At 48.9% G+C, this 12778-nt stretch overlaps 1 protein-coding gene across 3 annotated transcripts; it reads left to right on the plus strand.

Annotated features, from left to right (window-relative positions):
- The first annotated feature begins 270 nt into the window (after window positions 1-270).
- MCRIP1 (MAPK regulated corepressor interacting protein 1) lies at window positions 271-11478 on the plus strand. Of its 3 annotated transcripts, none has more exons than XM_044299201.1 (5): window positions 271-397; window positions 3336-3408; window positions 3647-3765; window positions 9783-9884; window positions 10828-11478. In XM_044299201.1, the coding sequence occupies exons 2-5, from the start codon at window positions 3401-3403 to the stop codon at window positions 10890-10892; spliced, it is 294 nt and encodes a 97-aa protein (XP_044155136.1). In that variant the 5' UTR covers window positions 271-397; window positions 3336-3400; the 3' UTR covers window positions 10893-11478. The 3 variants fall into 3 exon arrangements, with proteins under 3 accessions (XP_044155136.1, XP_044155138.1, XP_044155137.1); XM_044299203.1 differs by having other exon boundaries at window positions 356-439; XM_044299202.1 differs by lacking the exon at window positions 271-397 and adding an exon at window positions 398-534.
- The last annotated feature ends 1300 nt before the right edge of the window (window positions 11479-12778 follow it).

Consider the following 12778-nt stretch of genomic DNA (forward strand, 5'->3'; position numbering starts at 1 on the left):
ACAGCGCAGCTTCCACTTGGTATTCTGCTCTCGAAAACTGAAAGCTGTGCTGTGATTGGTTGCGAGTCTCATAAATCTTCCTGTTGCATTAGTTTCTATAGAATTTCCCTATTTCCAGATCACATCAGTGAAAAAAAACTGCCAAGAGGGAACCACTAAAACCACAGCCTCCTGAGCAGCCACAACCGGGAGGCAATCAGAGGCGCTGACCTGACCGCAGACTACTGCGCATGCTCGGCTACCCAACCAACGTCCCTCCTCTTCGTCTACGGAGAGCGCCCGCGCGCGCGCTAGCCACCTGGTGGCACTTCCGTTAGGGGGCGCGCCTGCCGTGACGTCACTTCCGCTCCGGGCCTGCCAGCTGGGAACCGGAGAAACAACAACAATAACAGTAGTGGTAAGACGCCGGAAGTTGCGGCTGTAAACCGGAAGATGGCGGGTGAGCGGGTCGGTACAGTGTGAAAAGCTAGTCCGGGGGAAGTCACTGTTGCCGCGGTGTATGCGCCGTGGCCGTGATTTTGTGTGAGCCGTCAGGTGTGTGGTGACTACGACTCTCAGCAGGCTTCCCTAATCCAGGACTGTGCAACCCCTGCTGCAGGCCTGGATTTCATGACTGTTGTACTAGCCATGGCATATCTGTCCCCACTCAGGACTGTGCACCCTGAGTCTGTGGCACTGGTGAGTGTGGCACAGCTGATCCTGAGTGTGATGGCTCAATCACTCCTGAGGGTGTTGGCTCAGCCTGAGGGTGGCACGGCTGCCCCTGAGGGTGGCATGGCTGCTCCTGAGGGTGGCACGGCTGCTCCTGAGGGTGGCACGGCTGCTCCTGAGGGTGACTGCTCAGCCTGAGGGTGGCACGGCTTCTCCTGAGGGTGACTGCTCAGCCTGAGGTTGGCACGGCTGCTCCTGAGGGTGACTGCTCAGCCTGAGGTTGGCACGGCTGCTCCTGAGGGTGACTGCTCAGCCTGAGGTTGGCACGGCTGCTCCTGAGGGTGACTGCTCAGCCTGAGGTTGGCACGGCTGCTCCTGAGGGTGACTGCTCAGCCTGAGGTTGGCACGGCTGCTCCTGAGGGTGACTGCTCAGCCTGAGGTTGGCACGGCTGCTCCTGAGGGTGACAGCTCAGCCTGAGGGTGGCACGGCTGCTCCTGAGGGTGACTGCTCAGCCTGAGGGTGGCACGGCTGATCCTGAGGATGACTGCTCAGCCTGAGAGTGGCACGGCTGCTCCTGAGGATGACTGCTCAGCCTGAGGGTGACACGGCTGCTCCTGAGGGTGACACGGCTGCTCCTGAGGGTGACACGGCTGCTCCTGAGGGTGGCACGGCTGCTCCTGAGGGTGGCACGGCTGCTCCTGGGGGTGGCACGGCTGCTCCTGAGGGTGGCACGGCTGCTCCTGAGGGTGGCACGGCTGCTCCTGAGGGTGGCACGGCTGCTCCTGAGGGTGGCACGGCTGCTCCTGAGGGTGGCACGGCTGCTCCTGAGGGTGACTGCTCAGCCTGAGGGTGGCACGGCTGCTCCTGAGGGTGACTGCTCAGCCTGAGGGTGGCACGGCTGCTCCTGAGGGTGACTGCTCAGCCTGAGGGTGGCACGGCTGCTCCTGAGGGTGACTGCTCAGCCTGAGGTTGGCACGGCTGCTCCTGAGGGTGACTGCTCAGCCTGAGGGTGGCACGGCTGCTCCTGAGGGTGACTGCTCAGCCTGAGGGTGGCACGGCTGCTCCTGAGGGTGACTGCTCAGCCTGAGGGTGGCACGGCTGCTCCTGAGGGTGACTGCTCAGCCTGAGAGTGGCACGGCTGCTCCTGAGGGTGACACGGCTGCTCCTGAGGGTGACACGGCTGCTCCTGAGGGTGACACGGCTGCTCCTGAGGGTGACACGGCTGCTCCTGAGGGTGACACGGCTGCTCCTGAGGGTGGCACGGCTGCTCCTGAGGGTGGCACGGCTGCTCCTGAGGGTGGCACGGCTGCTCCTGAGGGTGACTGCTCAGCCTGAGGGTGGCACGGCTGCTCCTGAGGGTGACTGCTCAGCCTGAGGGTGGCACGGCTGCTCCTGAGGGTGACTGCTCAGCCTGAGGGTGGCACGGCTGCTCCTGAGGGTGACTGCTCAGCCTGAGGGTGGCACGGCTGCTCCTGAGGGTGGCACGGCTGCTCCTGAGGGTGACTGCTCGGCCTGAGGATGGCACGGCTCGGCCTGAGGGTGGCACGGCTGCTCCTGAGGATGACTGCTCAGCCTGAGGGTGACACGGCTGCTCCTGAGGGTGGCACGGCTGCTCCTGAGGGTGGCACGGCTGCTCCTGAGGGTGGCACGGCTGCTCCTGAGGGTGGCACGGCTGCTCCTGAGGGTGGCACGGCTGCTCCTGAGGGTGACTGCTCAGCCTGAGGGTGGCACGGCTGCTCCTGAGGGTGACTGCTCAGCCTGAGGGTGGCACGGCTGCTCCTGAGGGTGACTGCTCAGCCTGAGGGTGGCACGGCTGCTCCTGAGGGTGACTGCTCAGCCTGAGGGTGGCACGGCTGATCCTGAGGGTGACTGCTCAGCCTGAGAGTGGCACGGCTGCTCCTGAGGACGACTGCTCAGCCTGAGGGTGGCACGGCTGCTCCTGAGGGTGGCACGGCTGCTCCTGAGGGTGGCACGGCTGCTCCTGAGGGTGGCACGGCTGCTCCTGAGGGTGGCACGGCTGCTCCTGAGGGTGGCACGGCTGCTCCTGAGGGTGACTGCTCAGCCTGAGGGTGGCACGGCTGCTCCTGAGGGTGACTGCTCAGCCTGAGGGTGGCACGGCTGCTCCTGAGGGTGACTGCTCAGCCTGAGGGTGGCACGGCTGCTCCTGAGGGTGGCACGGCTGCTCCTGAGGGTGACTGCTCGGCCTGAGGATGGCACGGCTCGGCCTAAGGGTGGCACGGCTGCTCCTGAGGGTGACTGCTCGGACTGAGGGTGACGGCTCAGCCCGAGGCTGGCACCGCTGCTCCTGAGGGTGACGGCTCAGCCCGAGGCTGGCACCGCTGCTCCTGAGAAGAGGAATTAAGAGACCTAATAGAGGGTTGTAGACCCGCACAGTACTATTACACAGGACTGGACGGTCCATGTAAAGGCTATGGAGACGTCTGATCACACCGGCCTAGGAAGAGGCCGCAGTACCTGGATTTGGACCCCTCCCCGATTAGATACTGATGGCCTATCCTGAGGATAGGTCATCAGTATTACACCCTGACCTCCTCTTTAACATCCTACTTACTGACTCTCTCCTTACTCGTCAGCACATTCTGTCTGTGGGTTATATGATCTGCTCTCTGCCATGTACATCTGGAACCTGCTGCGTCTCTGAACACTGTCCTCTTCTTCTCAGAACCTCAGGCCTTCTGACCAGAAAGTGCTCATCTCTTTCCAGATACAAACCCTGACTGCTCAGCAATGACCAGGTGACTATGTGAGCAAGATAATATATAGATGATGTCTTTTTTTATTTATTAACAGGGGTGTTGTGAATAAGATAAAGGGTCTGATTTTATTCCAGAAACAGCGCCACACTTGTCCACAGGCTCTAGATGGTATTGCAGTTCAGCCCCTTTTACTTGCAGACACTTCTAAAAAAAAAAATCACACAATGACAATTTCTAGTGGTTTATTTAAAAAATAAAATCTATTTTTTTCTTCTAGCTCCCCAGTGTCTCGTGTAGTGTATAACGGGAAGCGGCCCACGAGCAGCACGCGCTCTCCCAGCAGCAGTGAGATATTTACCCCAGCTCATGAGGAGAACGTGCGTTTTATTTACGAAGGTAAGTGCAAGGCTGGTTCTAATCATTAGATGAATATCAGCAGATCTTGTCGGTTATCTTATGTGTATGGGAGCGCCACCATGTCTGCTGTCAGGGGAGACAAGGGCCGAGCTTGTTGGATTTCAGCATGGCCAGTCCTTTGTTACTTCCCTAAGGTGGCCATACACTCTAGATCACTGGCAACGGAACCCTTGTTTCACCGACAGCTGTTCCCCAGATTGCACATGAACAGGACGGGAGAGGAGGATACGCTGCTGGCAGACACCCCTGCAAGTGACATGCCTTCCTTAGGAACGAAAGGATTGGGCATGTTGAAATCCCACATACCTGACTCTTCTTCCCCAGATATCAGCCCTATACATATCAAATGATTGGCGGATCCTGCAAAAATTGTCAGGATTGCATGTGTATAGCCATCTCTAGATAAGTATGTGAGTGGCTTATCTCCCTGCAGTAAACACGAGCACTCAGTCAGGCTGAAGCATAGAAGACATAGGCTACTTTCACACTAGCGTTTTAGTTTTCCGGTATTGAGATCCATCATAGGGGCTCAATACCGGAAACCAACACTTCAGTTTTGTCCCCATTGATTGTCAATGGGGGCAAAACGGAACAGAGCGCTCCAAAATGCATCCCGTTCCATTTAGTTGCGTTCCCATACCGGAGAGCAAACCGCAACATGTTGTAGTTTGCTTTCCGTCCTGGGATGCGGAGCAAGACGGCATGACCCCCAATGCAAGTCAATGGGGACGAATCCGTTCTTTCTGCCACAATAGAAAACTGATCCGTCCTCCATTGACTTTCAATGGAGTTCATGACGGATCCGTCTTATAGAAACATAGAATGTGTCGGCAGATAAGAACCATTTGGCCCATCTAGTCTGCCCAATATACTAAATACTATGGATAGCCCCTGGCCCTATCTTATATGAAGGATAGCCTTATGCCTATCCCATGCATGCTTAAACTCCTTCACTGTATTTGCAGCTACCACTTCTGCAGGAAGGCTATTCCATGCATCCACTACTCTCTCAGTAAAGTAATACTTCCTGATATTACTTTTAAACCTTTGCCCCTCTAATTTAAAACTATGTCCTCTTGTAGCAGTTTTTCTTCTTTTAAATATTCTCTCCTCCTTTACCGAGTTGATTCCCTTTTATGTATTTAAAAGTTTCTATCATATCCCCTCTGTCTCTTCTTTCTTCCAAGCTATACATATTAAGGCCCTTTAACCTTTCCTGGTAAGTTTTATCCTGCAATCCATGTACTAGTTTAGTAGCTCTTCTCTGAACTCTCTCTAGAGTATCTATATCCTTCTGGAGATATGGCCTCCAGTACTGCGCACAATACTCCAAGTGAGGTCTCACCAGTGTTCTGTACAGCGGCATGAGCACCTCACTCCTTCTACTGGTTATACCTCTCCCTATACATCCAAGCATTCTGCTGGCATTTCGTGCTGCTCTATTACATTGTCTTCCCTCCTTTAAGTCTTCTGAAATAATTACTCCTAAATCCCTTTCCTCAGATACTGAGGTCAGGACTGTGTCAAATATTCAATATTCTGCCCTTGGGTTTTTACGCCCCAGGTGCATTATCTTGCACTTATCCACATTAAATTTCAGTTGCCAGAGTTCTGACCATTCTTCTAGTTTTCCTAAATCCTTTTCCATTTGGCGTTTCCCTCCAGGAACATCAACCCTGTTACATATCTTTGTGTCATCAGCAAAAAGACAAACCTTACCATCGAGGCCTTTTGCAATATCACTTATGAAGATATTAAACAAAATTGGTCCCAGTACAGATCCCTGTGGAATCCCACTGGTAACATGACCTTGTTTTGAATGTTCTCCATTGACTTCAACCCTCTGTTGTCTGTCACTCAGCCACTGCCTAATCCACTCAACAATATGGGAATCCATGCTCAATGACTGCAGTTTATTGATAAGTCTTCTATGTGGGACAGTATCAAAAGCCTTACTAAAATCTAGATATGCGATGTCTACTGCACCTCCACCGTCTATTATTTTAGTCACCCAGTCAAAAAAATCTATAAGATTTATTTGACATGATCTCCCTGAAGTAAACCCATGTTGTTTTTCATCTTGCAATCCATGGGATTTTAGATGTTCCACAATCCTATCCTTTAATAGGGTTTCCATTAATTTGCCTACTATTGATGTCAGACTCACTGGTCTATAGTTGCTCGATTCCTCCCTACTACCTTTCTTGTGAATGGGCACCACATTTGCCAATTTCCAATCTTCCGGGACGACTCCTGTTACTAATGATTGGTTAAATAAATCTGTTAACGGTTTTGCCAGCTCACCACTAAGCTCTTTTAATAATTTTGGGTGTATCTCATCAGGCCCCTGTGACTTATTTGTCTTCACTTTAGACAGCAAACTTAGAACATCTTCCTCTGTAAAGACACATGCATCAAACGATTTATTAGTCATCCTTTCTAGTGGAGGTCCTTCGCCTTCTTTTTCTTTTGTAAAAACTGAACTGAAGTATTCATTAAGGCAGTCCGCTAGCCCTTTATTCTCTTCTACATACCTTCCGTCCTTTGTTTTTAATTTAGTTATTCCTTGTTTTAATTTCCTTTTTTCATTTATATATCTGAAGAATGTCTTATCCCCTTTTTTCATAGACTGAGCTAGTAATTCTTCTGCCTGAGCTTTAGAAGTTCTTATAACTTGCTTGGCCTCTTTCTGCCTAATCTTGTAGATTTCCTTATCTTCATTGCTCTGGTTTTTTTTTATAATTACAAAATGCTAGCTTTTTATTTTTAATGATTTGGGCCACTTCTGCTGAGTACCACAGTGGTCTCTTCCTTTTTTTACTTTTACTGACAAGTCTAATGCAATTTTCTGTTGCCTTCAATAATGCACCTTTTAAGTAGTCCCATTTCTCCTGGACTCCATGTAATCCGTTCCAGTCTGATAAGGACTTATTTATGACTAATTTCATTTTTGAAAAGTCTGTTTTTCTAAAATCTAAAACTTTTGTTTTTGTGTGGTGGGACTCTTTCACAGTTCTTATATTAAACCACACTGACTGGTGATCACTAGATCCCAAGGTTTCGCCTACAATGACATCATATACCGAATCCCCATTTGTGAATACCAAATCCAAAATGGCCTCCCTCCGGGTTGGCTCCTCAACCATTTGTTGTAGGGATAACCCCAGTAGGGAATTTAGAATATCTGTACTCCTGGTAGAACTTGCTATTTTGGTTTTCCAGTTTATATCTGGAAGATTGAAATCTCCCATGATGATAACTTCTCCTTTCATTGTCATTTTAGCTATTTCTTCAACTAGTAGATCATCTAGTTCTTTAACTTGACCAGGTGGTCTATATATCACACCTACACGAGTTACTGCATGATTAGCAAACTGCATCGTAACCCAAACTGACTCTATGTTGGCCTCACCAACTTGTATTAGGTTAGATTTAATGCTATCTTTCACATACAGGGCCACTCCTCCTCCTTTCTTGCCTTCTCTGTCTCTTCTGTATAAAGAGTACCCTGGTATGGTTATGTCCCAGTCATTTCTTTCATTAAACCATGTCTCCGTAACAGCCACTAAATCTACATTCTCAGATGCCATTATTGACCCAAGTTCATTGATTTTTTTTTACCTAAACTGCGAGCATTTGTAGACAGGACTCTGAGCTTATCATTTCTTAACCTCTGTGCTTCTGACCTGTTCTGGCATTGTTTCGGGGGGCAATTGGACTCTTTTATTTTCACTCTTTTGCCCCCCCTTCCTAGTTCAAATACTCTTTCGCAAATTCTTGGAGTTGTTCACTAAGTACATTTGTTCCTTTGAGAGAAAGATGCAAACCATCTTTTTTGTACAGTTCCTTTCTATTCCAAGTAGAGCTATCATGAGAAACAAAGCCAAATCCTTGCTCTTGACACCATTTACCAAGCCATATGTTGAACTCCTTTATGCGCCTCTGCCTATCATTCTGACCATTATGCACAGGCAGAACTTCAGAAAATGAAATGGTGGATGCAAAAGTCTTGGCTATGTTAAAGAAAATACAACCGGATCTCTTCATAACGGAAGCGTTCTTTGCTGAACCCTGCCGGATCCAGCAAAAACACTAGTGTGAAAGTAGCCATAGCTGTCGGCTGTCAGATATCTCATGTCTATGATCGGCGGTAACTTCAGTGCTGTCCATAGATATAAGGTAATTGTTAGCAGATCAAATCAACTTTGGTGGGAATTGCAGACAGTCAATTGTCTTCAGTGGACCTTAGGCTGAGCATACCCCAGCTCCGTACACATGCAGACTCTGCTTGGGTGAGCATGCCTGTGTCCTGAGTGGGGAGAAAGCTGCTCTTAGACACCTGGCAGCAGCATATCTATCCAAAAATAAAAGGATCAGGCGTGTTGACATCCAACTGTCCGATCGATATCTCTCCCATACACACAGAACTACACAGGTGGTCAGTTGGTTCCACCAAAGTTTGCAGGTTTGGCCGACATTTATTTTCTGTATAGGGCCAGCTTTAAACATTAGGTTGCTTGCACTTCCCACCACCTATAATTGACTGAATCTGCGAAAAAGAAAAAAATCTATATTTTATTCCTAGAGACATTCATTTTATCTAGCCATTTCTTCAGCTTCAGGAACGTGCTCCTCAGGCCCTGCACTAGGCATATTGGAGGGCTTCTACTGTTTCAGGAGTTGTCAGAAGCCCTATTGGAGGCTGAATTTTCTTCTCATGTATCTGTAGGTTTTATTGTTCTTAAAACTTAAAGGGCTTCTGTCACCCCCCAAAACTCATTTTTGGGCATATTAAAATCCTTATTGGACGACTATTCCCTATATATGGCTCTTACCTTGTTCTGTGGCTTGGTTTCACAAAAAATCGATCTTTTAAAATATGCAAATGACTTCACTACCAGCAAGTAGGGCGTCTACTTGCTGGTAGCTGCCGCATCCTCCTTTCAAAATAACACCCCCTCCTCCTGCTGATTGACAGGGCCAGGGAGCGCTCTCCTCCTCCGGCTGGCCCTGTCTGCAATTCAAATCCCGTGCCTGCACCTCATTCGGCGCAGGCGCTCTGAGAGAAGGACGCTCGCTTCCTCGGCACTCGCTCAGTGCGCCTGCGCCGATGACGTCACCTCTAAACCCGAAAGAGAAGACGTCATCGGCGCAGGCGCACTCAGGAAGACTATTAGTTTGGGGGGTTACAGAAGCCCTTTAAAGGGTTTCTTAACTTAAAGGGGTTGTCCAAGTTCATAAAAAATCTCGGCCAAGCCCTCCAATTACCTTTTAAAATAACATATGATGATTTACTCACCCCTCCCTCCATTGCAGTTCTCTGTGGTGCAGGTCCGGTCTTCTTGCCGCTGCCACAAACTGCAGCGCTGGCATGGTGGTATGGTATACATCATGTGATGACTAGCACCAATCATTGTCCTCAGCGGTCTCATGGTTAGTAATTGGCTGCAGAGGTGGCGTGTCATACACTGTGACATGTACAGTGACGTGCAGGTGTATGACAAGCAGTGACAGGAGGACCGGGGTACGTCACTGGAGGAAGTGGTGAGCATATCATGATTTGTGATTTGAAGTCGATTGGAGGAGGCGTCTGAGATTTTGAATTGTCTCAGACAACCCCTTTTAATGTTATTGTGTAAAGACGTTTTGCCCCTAAGAACATTTATCACTTTTCTGCCCCATTCACAGTGTATAGGGGCTGACCGAAACAGTCACGCACCGTACTTTGCTATCTCAGTCAATCCCATAGACTTTGAATAAAGCGGTAGGACACATGCTCGCCTTGTGCGCTATCCCAACTCCTCCTGACCGCGGTCTTATAGTGAGTAGGAACTTGAGCCGGGCCCCCCACCATCAGGCCTTTATCGCTTGTCCTGTGGATAGGTGATAATGTTCTTAGTTGGACAACCCTTGGACTTGCAGTGCATTGTGTGACACGAGGTTGATAATTCTACACTGATTTAGCAATTTGTCTCCTGTATGTTTTACCATCCCAGCGTGGCAATCTGTGGAGCGGGACCTAAGAAACCAAGTATCTGGTGTGGACCGAGGACTTGTAGAAGAATATGTGGAGAAGCAGCCAAGCAACAACTTGAAATGTGAGTATTGTCCATGTAAAAATAAGAAACCCTTTCAGCCCAACAGTTACTGGGGTGAAAATATAATATTAATATCCTACACTTACCGTATGTTTCAGACTATAAGATGCAATCTTTACAAAGAATTTAGCAAAAAAGTCTGTGCATCTTCTAGCCTGAAGCCAGGTGAACCCAACAGCACCAAGCATCCCGGACAGCTTCTGCTTACTGTGTTGCTCTTCTCACATCTAGGGCTTCCACCTGGCTGGTAATTACTACCGGAGGGCCACATTGATTGCTGGTAATTTTCCTGTCAGTAGCCAATGGGGTATGAGAGATCTCCTTGCTACAATTGGCATTTTCCGTACCATACCAATAGGTAAAGATTTCCTGGATAAGACTGAAGGCCTTGAGAAAATTACAGCCAGCCTCCTTGCTTTTTTATAAGGCTTGATAAAGAAGTATACCACCTTTAATATGTATTCTGTCTCAGCGGAAGGGGTCTCAAGAGCCCCGGGGGGGGGGGGGGGAGGACTTGCCCACAAGAGGATCCTTTGGTGACCCAAAGCCCTAACATGATAATGGGCCCTAGCCACAACAGGGCAATTACAGAGGATATGCACCTGCTGTATATAGCTGTAGGGTGGGCCACCAGTGTTATCACCTCTCCACTCAGGATACAACCCCTTGTGTAATGAGCAGTAATACATTTGTGTTCAGTATCCTTTTACTTCTGACTCTCACTGATATATTTCACTGACTGGGTAGTGGTTCATCAGTGTCCATTAGCAGACCACACCCGTGGCCCCCTCGTACGTCTGCTGAGTGTGATTCCTCCCAGTTGGTTGTGAAGGATTGCAGGGACAATGCATCTACTGGGGATTTCTTCCAGTGTCATTGTGCTCTTTTGGGTTGAACTTTTCTATTTTCCATGTTAATTATATTTTGCTTTCCATCTTGCTAGCTTTTAAGCCAGTTGATCTCAATGATCTGAAGAGACGAAGCACACAAGACCCGAAAAAGTCATAATTCCTTTTTTTCCCTGCGGCTGATTGTTCGTTCCACTGGCTCAGTTTGGACTCAACATTCATTCTCTTCCATAAAAATGAATCGATGACATTAAAGGACAACTTTGGGACTGTACTGTGTGGACTTAGCAGAGTTGTCCTTCTCTTGATCCCCCCCCCCCCCCCCCCCCCCCCCCTTAAACCCCCAAACCCTTTCCCGTTGACATGTATGTTCTTCCCTTTACCCCTCCAAGCATCTGATGCCCACGTTCTGGTGGATCGTTGCAAACCCTTTTGAGGAACTGATTTTGCAGGCGGTATGTAGTAATGCTGTTTTGCATTGTGCTATACCTGGGTTACTACTTACCCCTACACCATGCCCTGCAAGATCGTCAGGCTATTAAATGGCTTCTATCACAGTGTCCGGCTTTTGTCTGCAGTATGATCCACAAGATGTGGTCTTCCCACAAAATCCCGGTGGCACCACACACCAGTGGAGTTCTACAAGTGTGTTGACTTGACAGTGCTTCATTATGCTCTTTTATAATTGTCCGATTCATTTTCTCTTTTCTACCTGTTCAAATGGCCAAATAAACCTGGTAACTTTGGTCATGGCTGTTTAACCCCTCAGATGCCTGGCAGCCACAGCATGTAAGGGGTGAGAAAGAGAGTGGGTGTCCTTCTGTCACTCCATTGGGGACCCATACCAAGATACTTCATTATTGGCAGCACATTGGCCTGTGTAATGTGGATGTGCTGCCCATAACCAATAGAAGTGAATGCAGTCTGCCAAGTGTAACAGGCCGAAACAAACGAGCACCGATCGGCATACTTACACGTGATCAGGCGGTGTAATGCTACCCAAGTCTAAGGCCACTTTCACACAGTCAGCATTTTTCAACACTATTTGTAAGCCAAAACCAGGAGTGGAGCCTCCAGAGCAAAAAATATAATGGAAAGATTTGTATCTTTTCTGTGGTCTGGACCCACTCCGAGTTTTGGCTTACAAATATTGATGCAAAATACTGACCTTGTGAAAGTAGCCTAAGGGAGAAGAGAGGCGATAAATGATTTCTGTTGCTATTTTAAAAGGTTTGTGCCAAGTTTGGAAGGTATCCACAGTATAGGGGAAAATTAGCTGATCACTGGGGCTCCAAACACTGGTACCACCACTGATCCCAAGAACGGGGGTCCCGTTCACCCCAATGTGATGGAGCAGCAGGCCAAGCATGTGCTGTGCCACTCTACTCATTCTCTATGGGAGCACCAGAGATACAGAAAAGAGACAATGCAACAGCACCCTGCATACCAGATAAAGTACAATAATGCCATAGTCACAAAAAATATTCACGTGCTAATGCTACGCCTATTTATAAAGTGAGATGCTTGGCAAATGCATTTTGTACAAAACCATTTGAGCCCGTCTGACAAACGTCAAGGCGATCTCTGTAAGACAGGAACCTAACACTAAATATTACCTGTTATGCGCCATAATGGCCGCATAAAATTCAGGGAGTGTTGGATCCACATGCATGCTGGGTCCACTATGCCTTTTGCCATTTTTGGTGCCATAATGGCCTCCATTACAAGGGATGCACGTACCAGCAGGCAGGCCGAGCCCACTCCATACCTCTCCTGGCTCCAGACGGCTTCCAATGAATGTAGTGAGAGCAGGCCACAGCTTTATACTGAAACTAATTAAAATCAGCCTATGGGGCAGACATGCTAATCAGGAATGCACGACTCGCTGGAGGGCCACATCTCCAGCATTGTAAATCTGCAAAAAAAAGGGGGTTAGTCAGCACCTCACAATGCGCAGGTGCACGCTGCCATGGCTAGAAACATAGAGAATGGCCGCCATAAAGGTACCCCTGGAAGTAATGCAGGCCATTATGGCACCAAAAGTGG

Source organism: Bufo gargarizans, chromosome 6, assembly GCF_014858855.1.
Source record: "Bufo gargarizans isolate SCDJY-AF-19 chromosome 6, ASM1485885v1, whole genome shotgun sequence".
Classification (NCBI taxonomy): domain Eukaryota; kingdom Metazoa; phylum Chordata; class Amphibia; order Anura; family Bufonidae; genus Bufo; species Bufo gargarizans.

Excerpts from the sequence above, each read along its gene's own strand:
- MCRIP1 (XM_044299201.1), top strand. Across the intron at positions 3,766-9,782 it reads CGTGCGTTTTATTTACGAAG|CGTGGCAATCTGTGGAGCGG; the intron begins GTAAGTGCAAGG and ends TTACCATCCCAG. Across the intron at positions 9,885-10,827 it reads GCCAAGCAACAACTTGAAAT|CTTTTAAGCCAGTTGATCTC; the intron begins GTGAGTATTGTC and ends CCATCTTGCTAG.